Here is an 18,729-nt window from a genome sequence, read left to right as displayed (position 1 = left end):
AATGCTAACTAGAGGGTATTTCTGGGCATGTTAAATTTGGATCTTGCTGGTTCTGTTTATCTTCCTTTGTTCTCTAGAACTTCATCAGGTATATAGGGTTGCTTCTGTCTTTTGGCAGGGTAAAGTTGCTATAGGCATCACATTTTAGGTACTGCCACAGCACAGCAAGCATTCAATTATTTGAATTACATAAAATAATAATTGTGAGATTCTGGAGGTGGGCCTGCTTTTAATCAACTCATTTTAGATTTCTCACTCAGCGTTGCTCCATCAAAAGTGCGTAGGTTCTTAATGGAGGAGTTTGGATTTATATCCCCCCTTTCTCTCCTGTAGGAGACTCAAAGGGGCTTACAATCTCCTTGCCCTTCCCCCCTCACAACAAACACCCTGTGAGGTAGGTGGGGCTGAGAGAGCTCGGAAAAGCTGTGACTAGCCCAAGGTCACCCAGCTGGCGTGTGTGGGAGTGCACAGGCTAATCTGAATTCCCCAGATAAGCCTCCGCAGCTCAAGCAGCAGAGCTGGGAATCAAACCCGGTTCCTCCAGATCAGAGTGCACCTGCTCTTAGCCACCACGCCACTGCTGCCCATGACTCATTTCCTTGTGGTTCCTTTGCTTTTTGAACATACTTGAGGCACTGATTAATTTTAGATGTTAGGTCCATGTTGACAGTATTCTGGATAGAGTTAAGCATGCTTTTAAAAAGCAAGTATCTCCTGCCCTCTCCCATGTCCAAATGCCAGCGGATGTTTGTTTAATTAAAAGACTGCTATGCCGCTTCATAACATATTTCTGGAGCCTGCTTGTGACACAATAAAGTCTTTAAAATAAAATATAGTTTAGACTAGTACTGACTATTGCAAAAGAAATCCAGCAAATTTAAAACCAGAAAAAAGAATGAGGAAAAAGTATGTCTTATTTACTCAGATATTTATGCCCTGCTTTTCTGCCCAGTAGAAATCCAAAGCAGTTTACAATATTATACATCCTTCATTTTGTCCTTACAGCAGCCACAGTCCTGTGAGGAAGATTATGCTGAGAGTGATAAACCCAAAATCGCCCAGCGCGCTTCCATGGCGGAATGGGAATTTGAACCAGGATCTCCCAAATCCTAGTTCTGATGATGAAAAAGGAAGTTTTCACTTGGCATCTGAAACTCAAAAGTGTAGGCTCTGATGGTCCAGATCTAACTTAAGTCATTGCATGGCTGAAGAGTTGATTTTAGAAATTGCAGTCAGCTCCCAGGGTCAATTTCCATGAGATAGGCACTTCCACCTCTAACCCCCACCCTTTCTGGCCTTGCTATCTCATAGTGAAGTGTGTAGCGGGGTTAGGGGCAAGACACACGCAGTAGGAGGCAGCCAGGAGAGGGGGAGACCCACTCCGCCGACTAGCCTCCCCAACCATGAGCTGCACATTAGATGGCATAGAGCCTCGTGTGGCTCAGGAGCAATACAGCATGGCTTCTCTTAGGTAATTAAAAGAGTATTTTCAAGACAGTGCTAGATTTGGATAAATTTATGGGGAACAAAGTGTATTTTTTATATTCTGTTTTGCATGTCATGCACAAGTTCCAAACTTTTTGTTCCTAATTAATATACCTTGGAAAACTCCATGTTCTTGGGTTCTCTGTACAAAATGAGAAATAGGCAATTGAGGATGTACTACAACTAACGTCATTGACAATACATGATTGCCCATAGAAAATGCATGGTTGCCCATAGGAAATAATAGAAGGCACGCTTGCCCATAGGGAATAATGGAAAGCATGATTGCCCATAGAGAATAATGGAAGACAGGCTTGCTCATAGGAAATGATTTGTTTCCATTATTCCCCATGTGCAATCATGCTTTCCATTATTCCCTATGGGCAAGCGTGCCTTCCATTATTCACTATGGGCAAGAACACCTTCCATTATTCTCTATGGGCAAGCGTGCCTTCCGTTATTCACTATGGGCAAGAACGCCTTCCATTATTCCCTTTGGGCAAGCATGCCTTCTATTATTTCCTATGGGCAACCATGCATTTTCTATGGGCAATCATGTATTGTCAATGACCTTAGTTGTAGTACATCCTCAATTGCCTATTTCTCATTTTGTACAGAGAACCCAAGAACATGGAGTTTTCCAATGTATATTAATTAGGAACAAAAAGTTTGGAACTTGTGCATGACATGCAAAACAGAATATAAAAAATACACTTTGTTCCCCATAAATTTATCCAAATCTAGCACTGTCTTGAAAATACTCTTTTAATTACCTAAGAGAAGCCAACTAAGGTCATTGACAATACATGATTGCCCATGGAATAATGGAAGGTGTTCTTGCCCATAGTGAATAACGGAAGGCACGCTTGCCCATAGGGAATAATGGAAGGTGTTCTTGCCCATAGTGAATAACGGAAGGCACGCTTGCCCGTAGGGAATAATGGAAGGTGTTCTTGCCCATAGTGAATAATGGAAGGCATGCTTGCCCATAGGGAATAATGGAAAGCATGATTGCCCATAGAGAATAATGGAAGACAGGCTTGCTCATAGGAAATGATTTGTTTCCATTATTCCCCATGTGCAATCATGCTTTCCATTATTTCCCATGGAAAAGCGAGGTTTTTGTTATTCCCTACAGGCAGTCGTTCTTTCCATTATTTCCTAGGGGCAAGCATAGTTTTCATTATTCCCTACGGGCAGTTGTGCTTTCCATTATTTCCTGTGTGCAGGCATGCCTTCCATTATCCTCTATGCACAAGATGGGTTTCCAGTATTCCCTATAGACAAGTGTGCTTTCTGTTATTCTCTATGGGCAATTGAGCTTCCCATTATTTCCTTTGGGCAAGCTTACCTTTCATTTGGGTGCTGTGTGGTTTCCAGGCTGTATGGCCGTGTTCTAGCAGCATTCTCTCCTGACGTTTTGCCTGCATCTGTGGCTGGCATCTTCAGAGGATCTGAAAGCCTTCGACATTACCTTTCATTATTTTCTATGGGCAAGTGTGCTTTCTCTTATTTCATATGGGCCATCATATATTGTCAATGGGCCACCGCTGTCCTTAATTGTAATACATCCCAGGCATTTGTGTGTGCTTCCTACTCCCCTGAGTGGCAGTAAGCTCCAGGAACAGGAAAAGAAGTCTGATAGGTTTATTTTGGATGAGAGAGCGCTGGAAGACTGATGCAAATAGAGAAAAATACACAGAACACAGGTTGAAGCAAGGAGGTACTCATGTGAGGTAGCAAATCAGCTGCTCTAGCATCAGAGCTCCAGATAAAAGACAGACTCAGTGGCCCTTCGGTGCTTCAGTAAGTTCACAGCAGTTGTGTTGTCTTTTCTCTCTGTCCTGAATCTAAATTTAAACCTACTGTTTGTCTATCTCTTCCCCAGCTTGGAGGGGACACCTCTCATGAGTGCTTAAAAGAGCCATTGGGAATCACCTCCTAATCATTTGCTAACATAGACGTATGCTGGTGAAAGGGTAGACACAACCCATGGAGCCGCACAGAGTTGTTCTACAGGATTTGTCGGCTTGCTGGCACAGCTATCCTCTTTGGAGGTGCCATGACCTGGCCACAACGCAACTACCCCCCTCAGAATTGCACCACCCATCACAACAGCTCACAAGAACTGTTTGGAAAATACTTTGATCAAGCAGAAATGAAATGGCAGAACAATAACATACGCTACTTGATTACACAGGCTAAGAAAGAATTGTCAGCAGTACTTGTTTCTGCCGTGCTGCCAAACGGGTGGAATTACCAGAGACGCAATAGCCTCTGAGGATGCTGCGGTCAATAACCGTTTCCTGCAAAGCTCTGTAATATCTTTGCTAGATAAGTGGGCAAGAACTGGTGTTCTCTTACAGCTTGATTAAAACACTGCATACAAACTTGATAACCTGCGCAGTTGTCAACTACGTGATTATTACAATTCCATGAACTCAAACATGACTGACTTTCAATGGGTATTTCCTCAACAGGCTAAATGAATACATGGATTTGTATTAATTATTACAAATATTACATGAATTAATGTATACTTTGTATGCAGTTGTCTTAAATCAAGCTTTTACTAATTCAAAATGTGTAGTATTAAGACTTTAATGCAAGACAGTCTAATAGCATTATATAACTATAATTCCTACATTTATTGTAAAAATATAGAATGGGCGAGCACGCAGCCTTCCAAGGAGTCTTTCTGGAGGCATGGGGAGCAAGAAAAAGCTCTGAAACTCTTCTGCCACTGGAAAACCCCATAGGACTTATGCCATCCCAAGGGCCACGGCAAGTGCTCCTGGCCCTAAACCCCAGGAAGGAGCCAACTAAAGTCAGCTCTGCTGCTGGGAACATCCCGACCCATGCTGGCATCTGATTGGGATGCAAGCCAGCCCCGCCACAGCCTGAACTTCTGGATGTTGCGGTGTGGGGCTGAGGGACTGGCGATAGCTGGTGCATCTGCCACCTCTACCGGGGTAAGTGCCCCGGAGAAGACAAATGTGCCTGCAACACTGTGAGCTACCTTGAGTCTTTTGTACTGAGTAAATAAATGAATAAAAATAAAGATAGTTAGCTTTTCTAGGACAACTTTGCAAACAAGTTCAAGAAATTGTATCAGCTTACCAACATACATCTGTGGCGGGCTTGAAGAGTGGGCCTTGGCCGAAATGAATTGATGCTTTCTCTGGATATGTATCTAATCTGCAGAGCTGCACTAAGAACACAGGAAGTCTTACAAACAGCTGGCCGACATATGGCCCAAAGGGAAGAGCCACACTATAAGCCAGAATGAGTAAAGCTTGATTTGATTAGCCCGTTTTGCTGACTTGCAGGCAGGGGAATTTGTGTGTCTTTTTTGGAGGACCGGGAGGTACTGAGTTCGTTTTGCTAGCTGGCAGTTAAACACATGGCGAGTTGCATATTTTGGCATCTCCTACCTGTGTCTGCAAGGCAACCAGCTGCCATTGGGATGTCCTTGGCCTGTTTAGCAACACAGTCCTGTGGAGGGCTGACAGTTGACAGAACCCATCAGGAGCCTATATTTCTGTTATGTTTAAATGGTTTGTTGCGAGGAGATGTAGTTGATGCCTGGCAAAAGCAGGATTAAATGAAAGGTTGGAGAAAGCAAGAGTCTTACATAAGAGCAATGTGTTTTAGTGTGTATGTGGCAGGGGCGGGAGCGGGGGGGGGGGATGCAGAATGGCTGTTATCATGCAGACGGTGCAATAGCGGCAGATGCAAAATTATGTGGAGGGAGAATTGGGCTCCCTGCAGTAGAACTTGAACAGAATTAACTTGGTGTGACCTGCAAAACTGCAGGGAGACCTAAGATATTGTGACCTAATTTCACACTCTTTCTTTTTGCCAGGTTAGAATGAAACTCCTGCTCACTTACTTCTTTTGGTTCGGCTTGAGCGTCATTGCTGTGCAAGAGGGCGTCCGTGCAGAGGAATGCCTCTTTGAGAAGATGGATGATGGAGATGCCAGCTTTTGCAGGTGAGCTAGTTAGGTAACATTTGGCAAGTGGTTTAGGACTTGCTTTCAAAGTATACCCCCAAGGGATCTTTGCATGTATTGCATTTCTAGTGCGTCAGGGCCCATGTCGCCCAATGGTCTGGAAGGTCAAATATTTTAGCCAAAATTTACGACCCCATCTAAAAGGGGAGGGGCCAAATGGGAGCAACACGAGACTGCACCGGTAGATTTTCCCTCTACAGGGCATTTGTGTGTGGCCGCTGCACCTCTCCCTGGCAGTGGGATGCAGCACTGAATGCTGTGCCAGCATCCTTGTTCCCCTGCCAGTGGCATAGTGGGGCAGTCCAGGGGAGGAGTTAACACTAGTCTATTTATTTTAAAATTTATACCCCCCCCCCTTTCCAATAGGGCTCAGGGCAGCGAGCATCAATAAACCAGATAAAACAATGTGATAAAATCAATGTAACAAACAGCCATACCAATTAGTTGGCTCCCTCCTGGCCCTTGCCTCAGTTGTGTATATACAAGAGGCTGGGCCTTAGGATTTAATGCCACCTTTGTAGTGGTGCGAGTCCTTTTAAACCCAGTGGGGGCTTCCTGATGGCATTAAGGCTTTTTTGCTCTTTAAGCCTCCCCATGCCGCTGGGAAGCCTCCTTGGGCTGGCCAGTAAGTCTGCAGCCAGGCACCCAGACTGTTGGATGGGGCAGCCCAAACCAAGAATGGTACTGAAAACATAAACTTGATAGCCGCAGCTCCTTTGGGTAGTATGGCAGAGTGTAATTATCTGCATGTTTATGTCATCCATTTGAAGGACTCAGCTTACTTAATTAAAAACAACCCCTTAATCTCAATTTTCAAGAGGCGTATGAAGGCAGGAATAATGATGAGTAAAACTCCCACCTCCCTTATACCCAAAGGTAAAAATATTCCTTAATTTTCCTAACATATTTTTTTCTTCTGATCTTCTCTGCTTGTCAGATTTTCGATGTGTGGGTCTATATATGTATATCCTCTTGGGGGTTCTCTCTAGTTGTCCCACCTTGTACCTCTTTAAAATAATTGCATATCAGAACCCGTTTAAGGAACTGAGGCGATCCCTCTCCATTCGCTCTCTGGCTGATTACCCACTGCAAGTTGTTCCCCATCCTTGCCCTGCTCTGGGGCGACTTTTCATGCCAGAAGTGCTCTCTCTTTTCCTGTGGAAAGCGAGAAGCGCACGTGGGGCAAGAGGAAGCATGCCAGGACAAGATGCCCAGATGTGCCTCCTCTCGTGACACTCTGCAAAGAGGAAGCGCATCGGGACAAGATTTCTTGCTCTGATGCGCTTCCAGTCCCACCGCGTGCCAGAGTGTTGGTGGATAATTGGCCTCTGTTTTACCTCAGATAATTTAAGGAATATTGGTTATTGAAAGAAGTGGTTTTATATACAAGTATGAAGTTTTATATACAAGTATGAAGATACTAAACCATCTGAAATGCACAGCTGAACTCCTTTTAATCCTGTCAGGAGCTCTGACTCCTTCTAAAACTCCACCCACACTCAGGCTCCGTGAGGGATTAACTGTGAGGGATTTCTGCCTCTGCCTGCTCTGTAGCTTTGTCACAGTCTGCTTCAGACAAAATATGGGAAAGAGTCTTGTGGCACCCTAAAGAGTAAATTGGTCAGTTGTAAAGTGCTAGTAGATGCTTTTGTTATTTTATTCTCAATTCTGATAATCAAATACACTACCAGGGAGTTAAATAACAATCTGACAATAGTAAAAAAAAAGTGTAGAAGCCCCCTTTTGTTTTTGCAATTTGTTTATTGATGCCATTTTTGTGGTACTCATCATTGGCCCTTTCCCCACTTTAAAAATAATGCGCAGGCCTACCGGTTTCGTAAAACGCTGGCATTTTTCAGCGCGCAGTCACAGTCCCCACTGCAGCGGCTCCTTCGGAAGACCTTTTGAAAACTGCGAACCTAGCGCGGCATCAGAATTTTTGCATTCCCCCACGGCCGCGCGCTACTCGTTGGTGGTCAGGGCGGGTCTCCAATCACTCCAATCTGATTGGTCCGTGTGCCGTTGATGGGCAGGGCAGGTCTGCACTCCGATTGGTCTGTCTGCTGGCTCGGAAGTCGAACAAATCTTTTTAAAAACGAGCGGGGAAGACACGCCCACACGTCGCAACGCACAGTCGCCCTTTGCAATTCCATAATTATTGCAAAAACCTTGAAATCACAATTGCTTTGACCATGCCGAAGAACCCCTGTTCACTCGTCCAGGCGAGTAGACGAACAGTATGGGATCAGGCAGCTTTTCTTTTCGGTTTTTGACGAGGGTGCGCTGGATGGATCGCAAACGAAAGCGCCTCTCCCCTTTTGGTGAATGTCACCCCCTCGGTTTCGGTAACCAAAAATATGCGTGTGTACAAACAGTCGAACATAAACAAATAAACGAATGAACGAATAATCGATAGAATGAGCAGATGAAAATGGCTGTGTGCACTCAAGGCTGCGAGCAGACGCCTGGCTACCGGTAAAGAAAATGGGGGAAGAAGACGATGCGCGCGCAGTGTGCATGCCCCGCCTTCGCCTGATTGGACGGGATGGGGCACGTCACTCAGAGCGGCGGGAAGTCTGAAACCCCGGGGTGACCACCCGCCCTTCCCCACAACCCCGCGCTCTCCGCGAGGTTATTGAAAAGGCTCAGTTTTCAAGAGGAGCGGAAAACCGCCCGTTAAGGAGGTGCGAGAGCGGCTGCATTGCGGCGGCTGCGTTGTCGCCGCCCCAGTAGTGGGGGGTGCCGCGGGACCCCACGGTAATTCCGTAGAGAAGCGCGCGGCATAAGTTAAGTGGGGAAAGGGCCTTTGTTAGGTAGATAAGACAGTAGAACAACTATTACAATACATGTCCCTGGGTCTACTTCACCCTCCCTACTCAGTCTCACATCTGCTGCTCTACAGATGTGTTTCTCTGACTGGAGGGTGCATGGACAAGGCTAATTCGATCAGACCGATTAAGCCAAGTAACTGAAAAGATTTAACTCTGCCCAGAGGCTTTATGTTGTAGCTTCAGTTGCCCCTTAAACTTTTCACTTCAAATGAGTTCACATTAAAAAGCATGGTTTGGGGTAGGTTTAATTCATGCTCTGCTTTTTGTGATGTGATAAAGTTCTGATGACAAGACTTTTTTTGGCCCCATCCAAAGGGGGGGGGGTGGCCAAAGGCTGCCCCAATGAATTTGACCTGCCCAGGACACTTGCCCCAGCAGAGAGGCAATTTGTCTGGCTTGCCCTTGTTGCTGCTGGCATTGAGGGGGCAGGTGGCATGGCTGGCCGCTTGGCCTCTTGAATGGGACTGTCCATTATGTCAGTGACATACTGGACATTCAGGGTTCCATCAACCCGGCGCGTGGCTCGCACCGATGAGTACTCCCCACAAAAGGCCCTGCCCACTTTGCAGTAATGGAAACCAAGGATTCAACTGGCAATACAGAGGTGGTTGCCTAGCAACAGCCACAGAGGGCTGTTTCTTAAAGCTACCTGCCCTGCTTCTATTATTGTGGGGGTGGGTAATCTCCTCCAGTTTTTTTGTTTTTTATTCCTGATTTTTCTGAAAACCTGGATCCCCTTTACCACTGCTTTGCAAGGCATGATTTTTTTAAAGGAAAAGTAGCACTCTCCTCACTGTTGTTTTAAATTTTCAGTAGACCTCATACCGAGAAAGAGGAGTGTGTTTGTATATATGCGAGGGGAGGGGCATTAGGGAGCTAAGGGGGCATAGCCTGAAAACATTTTGGAACTACTGTGCTATGTGAAGGCTACTCTCAGTGCCGTATCCCCCCCTTGCCCAGCCCCCAGCTGAACTCCCCCTGCCTCCCCCGCACAAGAATGTACCTACTCTGGTGCCACAGAGCTTCCACTTGGCTGATAACGGAGTCAGCAAGGAGCAGGGTGGGCAGGAGAAAAGCCTTTCCTGACAGGCCTGCCTCTGCCCCTGGGCTCCCCCTTAGCAAGCCGTGCAAAGCTCTGCTGAACTGCCACCACCCTCCAGCTGAGAGCAGAAGTGTGGGGATGTTCAGGGGTGCAGCTGCAACCTATTGGAGCTTCGTGCGATTTGCTGAGTGGGAGACCAGGGCTGGTGGCGGGTCTGCTGGGAAAGGCTTCCCTCCCATCCACCTGGCATCTTGCTGGCCTCCATGCCAGCCAAGTGGGAGTGCTGCGGCAACAGTGATGGAGTGAGCACTCCAAGCTCCTGGCTGGGGGCTGAGCATGGGGGGGAGGGGGCCAAAATGTGACCCATGTGACCCAGGCAAATGTTGCCTGGGTTCTCTGCCCCCCTCTAACCCGCTGGATACACCATTGGCTATTCTTGCCCAAGTAGGTGGGCTAGCATTCGATCAGATTCAGGGCAGCTTTGTTGGTTCTTAGTTGTTGTAGTAGTAATTCTCATCATTTCCCAGATGTATTAATCTGGCACAATGACCACTGTTAATACACTTCATTGTATTTTTAGGATGATGCTTCTAGGCACATAAACTAAAGTCCAGAAAGAATCTATTAATCATGTTGATTACCTTAAGCCCATTTTCACCCTTTGGGGCAAATGATAAGTTGATAAACCACCCTTCACTGACTTCTCAATGATCTTTAGTTGATTCACAGGTTTTTCTGCTTCTTGTCTTCTGTGTGGCCTTCACCATCGCATTCTGTTCCTTTCAGCGGGGGGTTAGAAGTTTTCTATCCAGAACTGGGAGATGTTGGCTGTTCCTATATCCCAAAGTGCAACCAGTACTGGAAACGGATCAGCAAGGAATGGAAGAGCCCACATGTCAGATACCAGAAGGCAGACAAGGTAAGACACAAATTATATCTTCATTTACTGATCTTTTGGATGGTGGTGGAGGTGCTTTGAATGTGGATCTGTTATCATAATGATGAATCATAGGTTGTATTGCACAATTTTTTGGTTAGTGCTGTCTAATAGCAACACAAGTGTAAGCCTTAAAACTTAATGCACTTGAACCACAGAGCCCATACAGCTGTTCAGGAATCACTGTTTTACATTGTGCATGTTTGAACCAAGTTTATTTTTGTTTTATTTACTTCACTTATATTACACCTTTCTTTCTGAGTCTCAAGGCAAATAACAGGATTAGAAGACAGTAAAATAACAGCAGAATAATACAGTAAACAGTGCAATTAAAAAGTAATACATCCAACAAACAAACAAAATGGACGACAAGTTTGGAAAACAAAACAGTGAAAACAGCGCAATATGTGCAGTAAACAACATATGAATTTTTTAAAAAATCCGAAATGATGTAGTGAATAGAGTGGCCTTAGGGAGACTTAAGTCCAGCTCCCACTCAGCCATAGATCTGTCTTAACAATACAATTATTTGTAGAGTTATTACTGTCTCGCTTAGCATAGGATTATTCTGTGCAAAGAAACTTTCTCCCAGTGCCTGTTGTCTGGTCTAACCCAGCATTGCCAGCAGGGTTGCTTGAAGAAAAATATCCTGCCCCTTTAATAAAATCTTAATGTGTTGAAATGGGCAACTGATACTTTTTTGGCATGGATGTCAATAACATCATTTCGATCAATCCATCTTCTATTACGGTCATCGACCAGCGTAAGGTAAATAAGGTACATTGTTTACCTTCATGCAGTGAAAACCATCGCCCTGCCCTCAATGATCAGGCTAGCCCAGTGGTGGTGAACCTTTGGCACTCCAGATGTTATGGACTACAATTCCCATCAGCCTCTGCCAGCATGGCCAATTGGTCATGCTGGCAGGGGATGATGGGAATTGTAGTCCATAACATCTGGAGTGCCAAAGGTTCACCACCACTGGGCTAGCCTGACCTCAGAAGCCAGGCAGGGTACTTGGATGGGAGGCCACCAAAGGATGTGCAGGGTTGCTCCACAGAGGCAGGCAATGGCAAAGCGCCCATTTTCATCTCTTGCCTTGAAAACCTTATGGGGTCACCATTAGTTGATCATGTCTTGACAACGTTTTCCACCACCACTGCTGAAAATCATCGGCTGCCCATTTCAGCACATTAAGCCAGTGTGGTGTAGTAGTTGGACTATGATCTGGGAAACCCAAGTTTGAATCTCTGCTCTGTCATGGAAGCTTGCTGGGTGACCTCACAGGCTTATTGTGCGGATTAAGTGGAGAAAGGGAAAACCACGTAAGTCACTTTGGGTCTCCACTGGGGGGAAAGGAAAGACATACATGAAACAAATAAATAACCCTATTAAAGGGAAAGTATTTTTCTTCAGGCCTGTTAGCAACCCTAAGCACATATGCAGGTACTTGTATGTGGATAAGAGAGAGTTTAATGTATACCTCTTAGAGCCCAATGAGGACTGGCAATAGAGCAGTCCTAATACATAATTGAGTAAGGGTTGGAATGAATAGATGACTTACTTCCAACTGGTGGTCTCTGCCCCTCAATGATGCGGCTGGCCTCTACCCGGGCCAGGGCCTTTACCGCCCTGGCCCCTGCCTGGTGAAACACTCTCCCTCCAACTATCAGGACCTTGCAGGACCTTGGACAGTTCCGCTGGGCCTGTAAAACAGAGTTGTTCCACCAGGCTTTTGGGGGTGCCAGTTGCTATTGCCCCCCTAATATATATACCATCTTAATTGGCCGCTATTTGTTGCGCCTGGTCCCCTCCTAGGGGGTTCGAGATTTTCCGGGCTGCCATCCAATGTTAGATTTTTTGCTTTTCGGATTTCTGTTGTTTGTGTTTTAAATTGACTTTGGTTTTAATTGTAAATTATTATTTTTAATTGTTCTATTTTTTGTACACTACCCAGAGCCCTCTAGGGGTTGGCAGAATAATAAATCAAATTAATAACAACAACAACCACCACCAATGCACGCCAATTGTTGGAAGTGAGTCCCTCGCATTCCAACCGCCTTCCCAACTTCCAAACAACAAGCTGGGGCAGTAGGGCAGCACCAGGTTCTCGTGCGCTGCCTTGCTGACCCAGCTCAACTCTCCCCACTTCCTTGCTTGCCCTCTCCCAGCCTCCAAACTGCAAGCTGGGCAGTTCCCATGCCCTGCCTCACCGGCCTGACCCAAGCCCCCTCACTCCCTCTCCCATCTCTCCCAGTCAGGTCCAAGACATCCCATTCTATCTTCTCCCCACCCCAGACCTCCCGGTTCCATCCTCTCTATACCCCAAGCCATGCCATTCTACCCTCCCCGCACTGCAAGCCTCTCCATTCCACCCACTCCCACAGCAAACTGCCCTGCTGACCCAGCCCAAGCCTCCCCACTCCCCAGCATGCCCTCCCCCCGCTCTCCAATGATTAAGCCGGGCTTGGCAGGGCACAGGTGCCATGCCACCCTCCCCTCCGGTCCAGGCAGCACCCTCTGCATTCCCCCACCACCCTCCCCCGCCCCAAAGACCAAGGCAAAGACTTTCTCAGTGGTAGAAGCAAAAGATAAGTTGGTGATGGCGGAAGCAGCAGCAAGGATGTGGGAGGAGACGGACAGGCAGGAAAAGCGGCGGGCCTCCCCCAGCCCAATCAGTCAACCTCCCCTACCTAGAGCCCATTTAATTTTTAATTTAAAATGGGCTTTACTGCTAGTGTTGTAATAACTACTGTACAAGCTTTGAGCCAGAATTGTATATCACCCGAAACTCAAAACAGTAATTGGTGGTGTTGTAGTTGTACAGTTCTTCTACTGATCATGTTGTAATAACATAGCTCCCCTGACCTCTCCATTAATCAAGATGCCTCAACATCATCCCTGCTCTGCTGATTTCCAAAGCACAGTCCTCTTCTGCCAACAGGGCCTGTGAAATTGAGTTGTTCTGCCAGGCCTTTTTTGCCGGGCCAGGCGGGCATCCCTTTTTCTAATATCATCCGTGGTCCTCATCTGGATACACATCTGTTTTCTATGTCCCCATGTAGGTTTTTTTCTATGTCATCTGTTGAAATCTGGTTGTAATGCTTATATGTTTATATTATTTATTCTATTGTATTGTTTTATATGCTTTTACTTGTAAGCCACCCTGGTGGGGTAAAAATGCAACAAATTAAAATAGTACAAATTTTTCTCAGAACTTTGTTTTGGGGATGAGGGTCTAGAGCTTAAGGAGAAAATGATTGTGGTAGAAACATCTGCTCACAGGAATCAAGCCCCAGTCTTTCAAAGTAATTGAAAATATGACTTCAGATTACTGGCCTCATTTAAGGTAGGAGGAAAGTGGAATGTGGGTAGAAATCTTTTACGGTGGCTTGGAAATGGAAATACTGCCATCCTAAAAAGATCTCATATGCCTAATGGTCCAGCCTCTCCTCTTTTATTTACAAAAATCTTCTATGTGCCTGCAGAGCTGTGTGGTGTACAGCAGCATCTAGTGACACAGTAATGCATTACATTTAAAGGCATGTGATATAGTTACATCTTTATAACTTTGGGAACAGTACAAAGAGCACCTTACTACACAGCATCCTTAAGGCAAAATTGGAGCATTTGCCCAGAGGAATGTAGGGCTTGGTTTGAGTGGGGCCACTGCCACAGGTTTTCTCTCTCTTCACTGTCCAGTGCTGCAATAGTAAGTCATAAAATCATACAGTTAGAAGGGGGCATAGAAGCCACCTACCTTCTCAACTTCTGTAAAACATTATAGAATCGACCAAACCAACTTGGCAGAGTTAGCATTTGGGAGAAGAGTCCTCCAGCGAATTCTGTCATAAGTTGAGGTATGGAAATATTTATTATGTATAGCCTTCCAGTATATAACTGTGATGGATAACCAGTTTGGATGATGGAGCCCCACTGCAGTAGAACGACACCTTGGATTTACTGTGTGGGTATCTTCCCTTCATCCGCTTTTCCACCGTGCCAAAAAAATATGTATGTGTAGATAGGTATAGGAATGGAGCACACAAGCAGCAGAGTTCTTGGACAACTGGAGGAGCAGCCCCCTCACGTTCAGGGGAGCTTTCAAAAAAATTATATAGCCCTGTCTGTAGCAAAAGAAGTGTGACGTAACCAGTCTGGATGCCACCCGACTGAGAAGAAGACACACTCACTAAGGCGAAGGTGTCATTCCCCAGTCCCTCAGCCTTTCCTCACAGGGCTTAGTCTGCAGCCCCTTGATCATCTTCCTCGCTCTCCTTTGCACCTGCTCCATTCTTTCTACATCATTTTTGAAATGAGGCATCCAGAACTGTACACAATGGGTTCCGGCTGCGTTCGATGCGGTGCAGCTCTGTGAGAGCTCCTCCGCATTTTGAGAATGGCTGTAAAAGTTATTTTACCTCCTTTCACTTTTTATCTACTGGCTGCTTCTTTTTTAATCTAAAATTGTTTTATCATTCATGTATCGCGGGCAACATGCCAGTTAGCTCATTTACTGGGCTCGATGTTATTTGAGTTTGTTTTTAACTTTTTTTTAAACTATTATTTTTCCAGCCATTGTTGGCAATTTTAGTTGCTTTAGTATTTTTTTAACTTTAACAATTTTGTATGGGCTTCAAACCAGCCTCCTTTATTGGGTAATTCAGGCCGTTGCTTTTTTTTAAAAAAAACTGTACACAATACTCCAGGCAAGGCCTGACCAATGTGGTGTTCTATGGGACTATGTCATTTTGCTTTTTGAACATCATGTTTCTGTTGATACACCACAAGATTATATTAGCATTTTTTTTTGTTTCTGCATCACGCTGGCTGCTCATATTTAACCTTCCGTCTACCTGTACCCCATCCAGTATGTGTGTTTCTGTTACCCAGATGTAGAATACAGCACTTATCCTTGTTGAATTGCATCTTGTTTACACCTGCCCACTTTTCCAGTGTGTTCAGATCTCATTGAATTCTATCTCATCTCCTGGAGTGTTCGCTGTTCCTCTTAATTTGGTATCATCTGCAAATTGAATGAGTAGCCCTTGCGCTCCCTCATCCAGATAATCTATGAAAATATTGAAAAGTACTGGGCCAGAACTGAGTCCTGTGGCACTCCACTGGACACCTCCCCCCATTCCAATGAAATGATGTCGACAACTACGCTTTCAGTGCAGCTGTCCAACCAGTTCCCTGTCCACCTAACTAACCTAGAGTCTAACCTAGACTCCAGTTCACAGTCCTCCAGTTTACTGGTCAGGTCCTCACGGGGAACCCTGTCAAAGGCTTTGCTGAAATCCAGATAAACTTCCTGAATGTGGTGGCACCAACAGTTTAGAAGTGTGTTTTCCGGGTATCCTGCAGGGACATTCCCACACCAGTGAGGAGTCAGCACTGCAGTTCCATCTTTGGTTACATTAGACTGCTGTCCTGAACAGACTTTAGCCATTCTAAGTCAATTGCAGACATCAGACTTAGAAAGGTGTAACTTAGCTTGGGATTATACTTGTTAAAGCAGTAGTACCGTGGTGGCGAACCTTTGGCACTCCAGATGTTATGGACTACAATTCCCATTAACCCTTGCCAGCATGGTCAATTGGCCATGCTGGCAGGGGCTGATGGGAATTGTAGTCCATAACATCTGGAGTGCCAAAGGTTCTCCACCACTGCAGTAGTAGCTTCTGGTGGACTGATCGGGGCGGCTGTTGGCAATACAAGCCTGTGGCCCATTCAGTAACCTAAGCCCAAGTCAGGCTAGTTTGGTTAAGATGAGTGGGTGGGTGAGTGGGTGGGTACGGAGGAGTTGCCTATTGAAAAGAGAAAGCTTGTTTTCACGTTTTGTGTATGGTATTAAATGTACTGGAAAAATATTTAGTTAAACCTTACAACAACTAGTAGTGCAATTTGCTCTTCAGACTGTACAATGTAGTAAACCATGCCATTTTGCAAGGAGTTACGTCACTCAAAGCCCTGTGATTTCAGTGAGCTTGGACTGGAGTAAATCTGCATAGGATTGGAATGTAGCAAAGAATATTTTGCATTTTGTAGATTCATTTATTTTGTAAATAGCTTTTGGAGCATTTGGCACTGCTGAACTAAAAAGGGTAGCCCATAAGGAAGGCAGTATTGGATCTTTCCCCAAGATTCCAACATCCTCGCTGTGCCTCTGAAGGGCACCATCAATCAGCAAGTTCTTCTGTGTAAACCACATTAATCTTTGACAATTATCCTTCACTTCAGTGGGTTTATACAAAGGAGCTTTCAGTTGGATTGTGCCCAAGAGCTGTATTGACATTGTTCTGCATCAGTAGTGGGCTGGGCTCTGAGCAATTGGAGCTCTGCAAGAAACAAACAAACAAACCCCCAAAAGAAAACAAAACACAGAACTTGCTGGATCTGGCCCAGCATACTCTTTTGCTCAGTGGCCACCCATTTGCCCCAGAGGGCCCACAAATGGCATAGAGGATGAGACCTCTTCTGCTGTTGCCGCTCAGCAAGTGTTGTTCAAAGGTATAGTGCCTCTGAACATGGTTGCTTGGTTGAGCTAGACATGCTAACAGTCATTAATGAACTGATCTTCCATTACACTATCTAATCATAAGAACATAAGAAGGAGACTGCTGGATGAGACCAGAGCCCATCTAGTCCAGCACTCTGCTATTTGCAGTGGCCCACCAGATGCCTTTGGGAGCTCACATGCAGGAGGTGAAAGCAATGGCCTTCTGCTGCTGCTCCCAAGCACCTGGTCTGCTAGGGCATTTGCAATCTCAGATCAAGGAGGATCCTTTTGCAATACTTTGTAAGCTGATCTTTGGAAATCAAAACTCTTTTATAGGCAGTCTGCCTCGTTTCCTAGAAACAACAATGCTAACCTTTCTTTTCAAATGCAATTTTTTTCTCTTTGGTGCAGATATCAACTTATTTCTAGCAATATTAACATTCTTGTAGCAGTGTGAAACGCTTAGGAGGAAAGGCCCCTAGATGGCAGCATTATCCTTAAAATTTCATCAGCAAAATTCGCCTCAGAGATGAAATTTCCCACAGGATGCCAGAGTTAACTCTGCCATGGGATCTTTCCCACTTGCAAGTGGGCAGCTTCTCCGACTCTTTCTGCCTCCTCCGAAAGACTCCATCGTGCTGCAGTTGTCTTAACTATTATGAAAGCAGCCTGCCGCTTGACTGTGCTTCTGCAGCAAAGCAGCTCTTGGGGTTCTTATTTAAAGCTATTGTATCTTAACTTATGTGATGGCACAGCAGTGACCTGGAGGATGCAGGCCTTTATGCTTTGGTAAGTCTTCACGCTCCTTTGATTTCCAGGCCTCAGCAGGGGTTGGCAGCATTGTGGTTGATACTCATTATTTCACAAGAAGAAGCCAGAGTACTTACTAAAGCCTAACTTGTAGGTCGGAACGGCAGGGCAAGGTGAAAGCAATGCTTTTGGATTTGCAAACACAACAGTGGAGCTTATAGAGTATTGGCCTTTCTGACCCTTAAAACTGTCATCAGAGACCTCTACCCTTTGTGCACCCAACCATCAGAGGCAAGATGGCCAGCATGCCAACTCAGGACTTTATTTGTGGTGGTGCCTCCCCCCCTCCCCCGGTAACCATCTGGTTGATATCTGGGGGTTTTGGTGCTAGATTGAACACATTTTTATTTTTTCCCCATGGTAGGCCATCAGGAGTTGTGTCTTATACTGTTGCTGTCATTTGCTGCTGAGACCTATTAGCTCCTCCTTTGTGATCCGACCTTTAGGGAACCAGGGTGCTTTGAAGAACAGTCTGCTCCCACACATTCCTGCCTGTCAATTAAGGGCCCTTTTCCTGGTGCCTTCTGGAGTGGGATGAATGGCTGCCTTATCTTTACAAAGTGTGCTTCTTCCAGGTCTTTGCCTGGCTTCTAACTTCCAGGTCTTTGCCTGGCTTCTAACTTGCTTGGCTTTAGGTGACAGGTGAAAATGTCACCTTTGCTCTGTGTTTTGTTGGGGTTGGTAAAGTGCTGGCCTGAGCCATTTCCCCCCCTTGGTTTTTGTTCCTGTTTGCAGCTGCTGCATTATGGCCATGTGGATTTCAGTTTTGGTCATAGTGGTGGATGTCTTTTGGAAGGGCTCCTGATAACCTTTTAAAACTGAGAGCCATTATAGATAAATGGTGTACGTAAATAAAACAATACTTAACATTGCTAGCATTTTTGTCAAGATAGTAATTTGTTCTGCATTTGATATTCTTGCAAGCCACCTCAAGAACCTTGGTTGTGAGGCGAATGGTCAGTACTTTAAAAGAAGTAAATGTTTACTAGGTGCTTGGCAGCTGGGTTAAGGAACAGACCTTTCCCTGTCAGTCAATATCTGTCCCTGTTATTATCTATACTGGTTTGAATGTTAACTGTCTTTAAAAAGGGGACTGGGCATAGTTTGC

At 45.4% G+C, this 18,729-nt stretch overlaps 1 protein-coding gene across 2 annotated transcripts in view; it reads left to right on the top strand.

The window, feature by feature from the left end:
• PEBP4 (phosphatidylethanolamine binding protein 4) overlaps window positions 1–18,729 on the top strand; it is a 232,201-nt gene that overhangs the window by 1,972 nt on the left and 211,500 nt on the right. Inside the window, exons 2-3 of one of the 2 annotated variants that reach the window (XM_048512929.1) lie at window positions 5,351–5,478; window positions 10,159–10,291. In XM_048512929.1, the coding sequence (XP_048368886.1) occupies window positions 5,357–5,478; window positions 10,159–10,291 (255 nt within the window). In that variant the 5' untranslated portion in view covers window positions 5,351–5,356. The remainder of the gene's footprint in view (window positions 1–5,350; window positions 5,479–10,158; window positions 10,292–18,729) is intronic. The other variant, XM_048512928.1, reaches the window with a different exon arrangement.

This window comes from Sphaerodactylus townsendi, linkage group LG12 (assembly GCF_021028975.2).
Source record: "Sphaerodactylus townsendi isolate TG3544 linkage group LG12, MPM_Stown_v2.3, whole genome shotgun sequence".
NCBI classification, from domain to species: Eukaryota; Metazoa; Chordata; class Lepidosauria; order Squamata; family Sphaerodactylidae; genus Sphaerodactylus; species Sphaerodactylus townsendi.
This window is presented reverse-complemented; position numbering and strand designations above follow the sequence as displayed.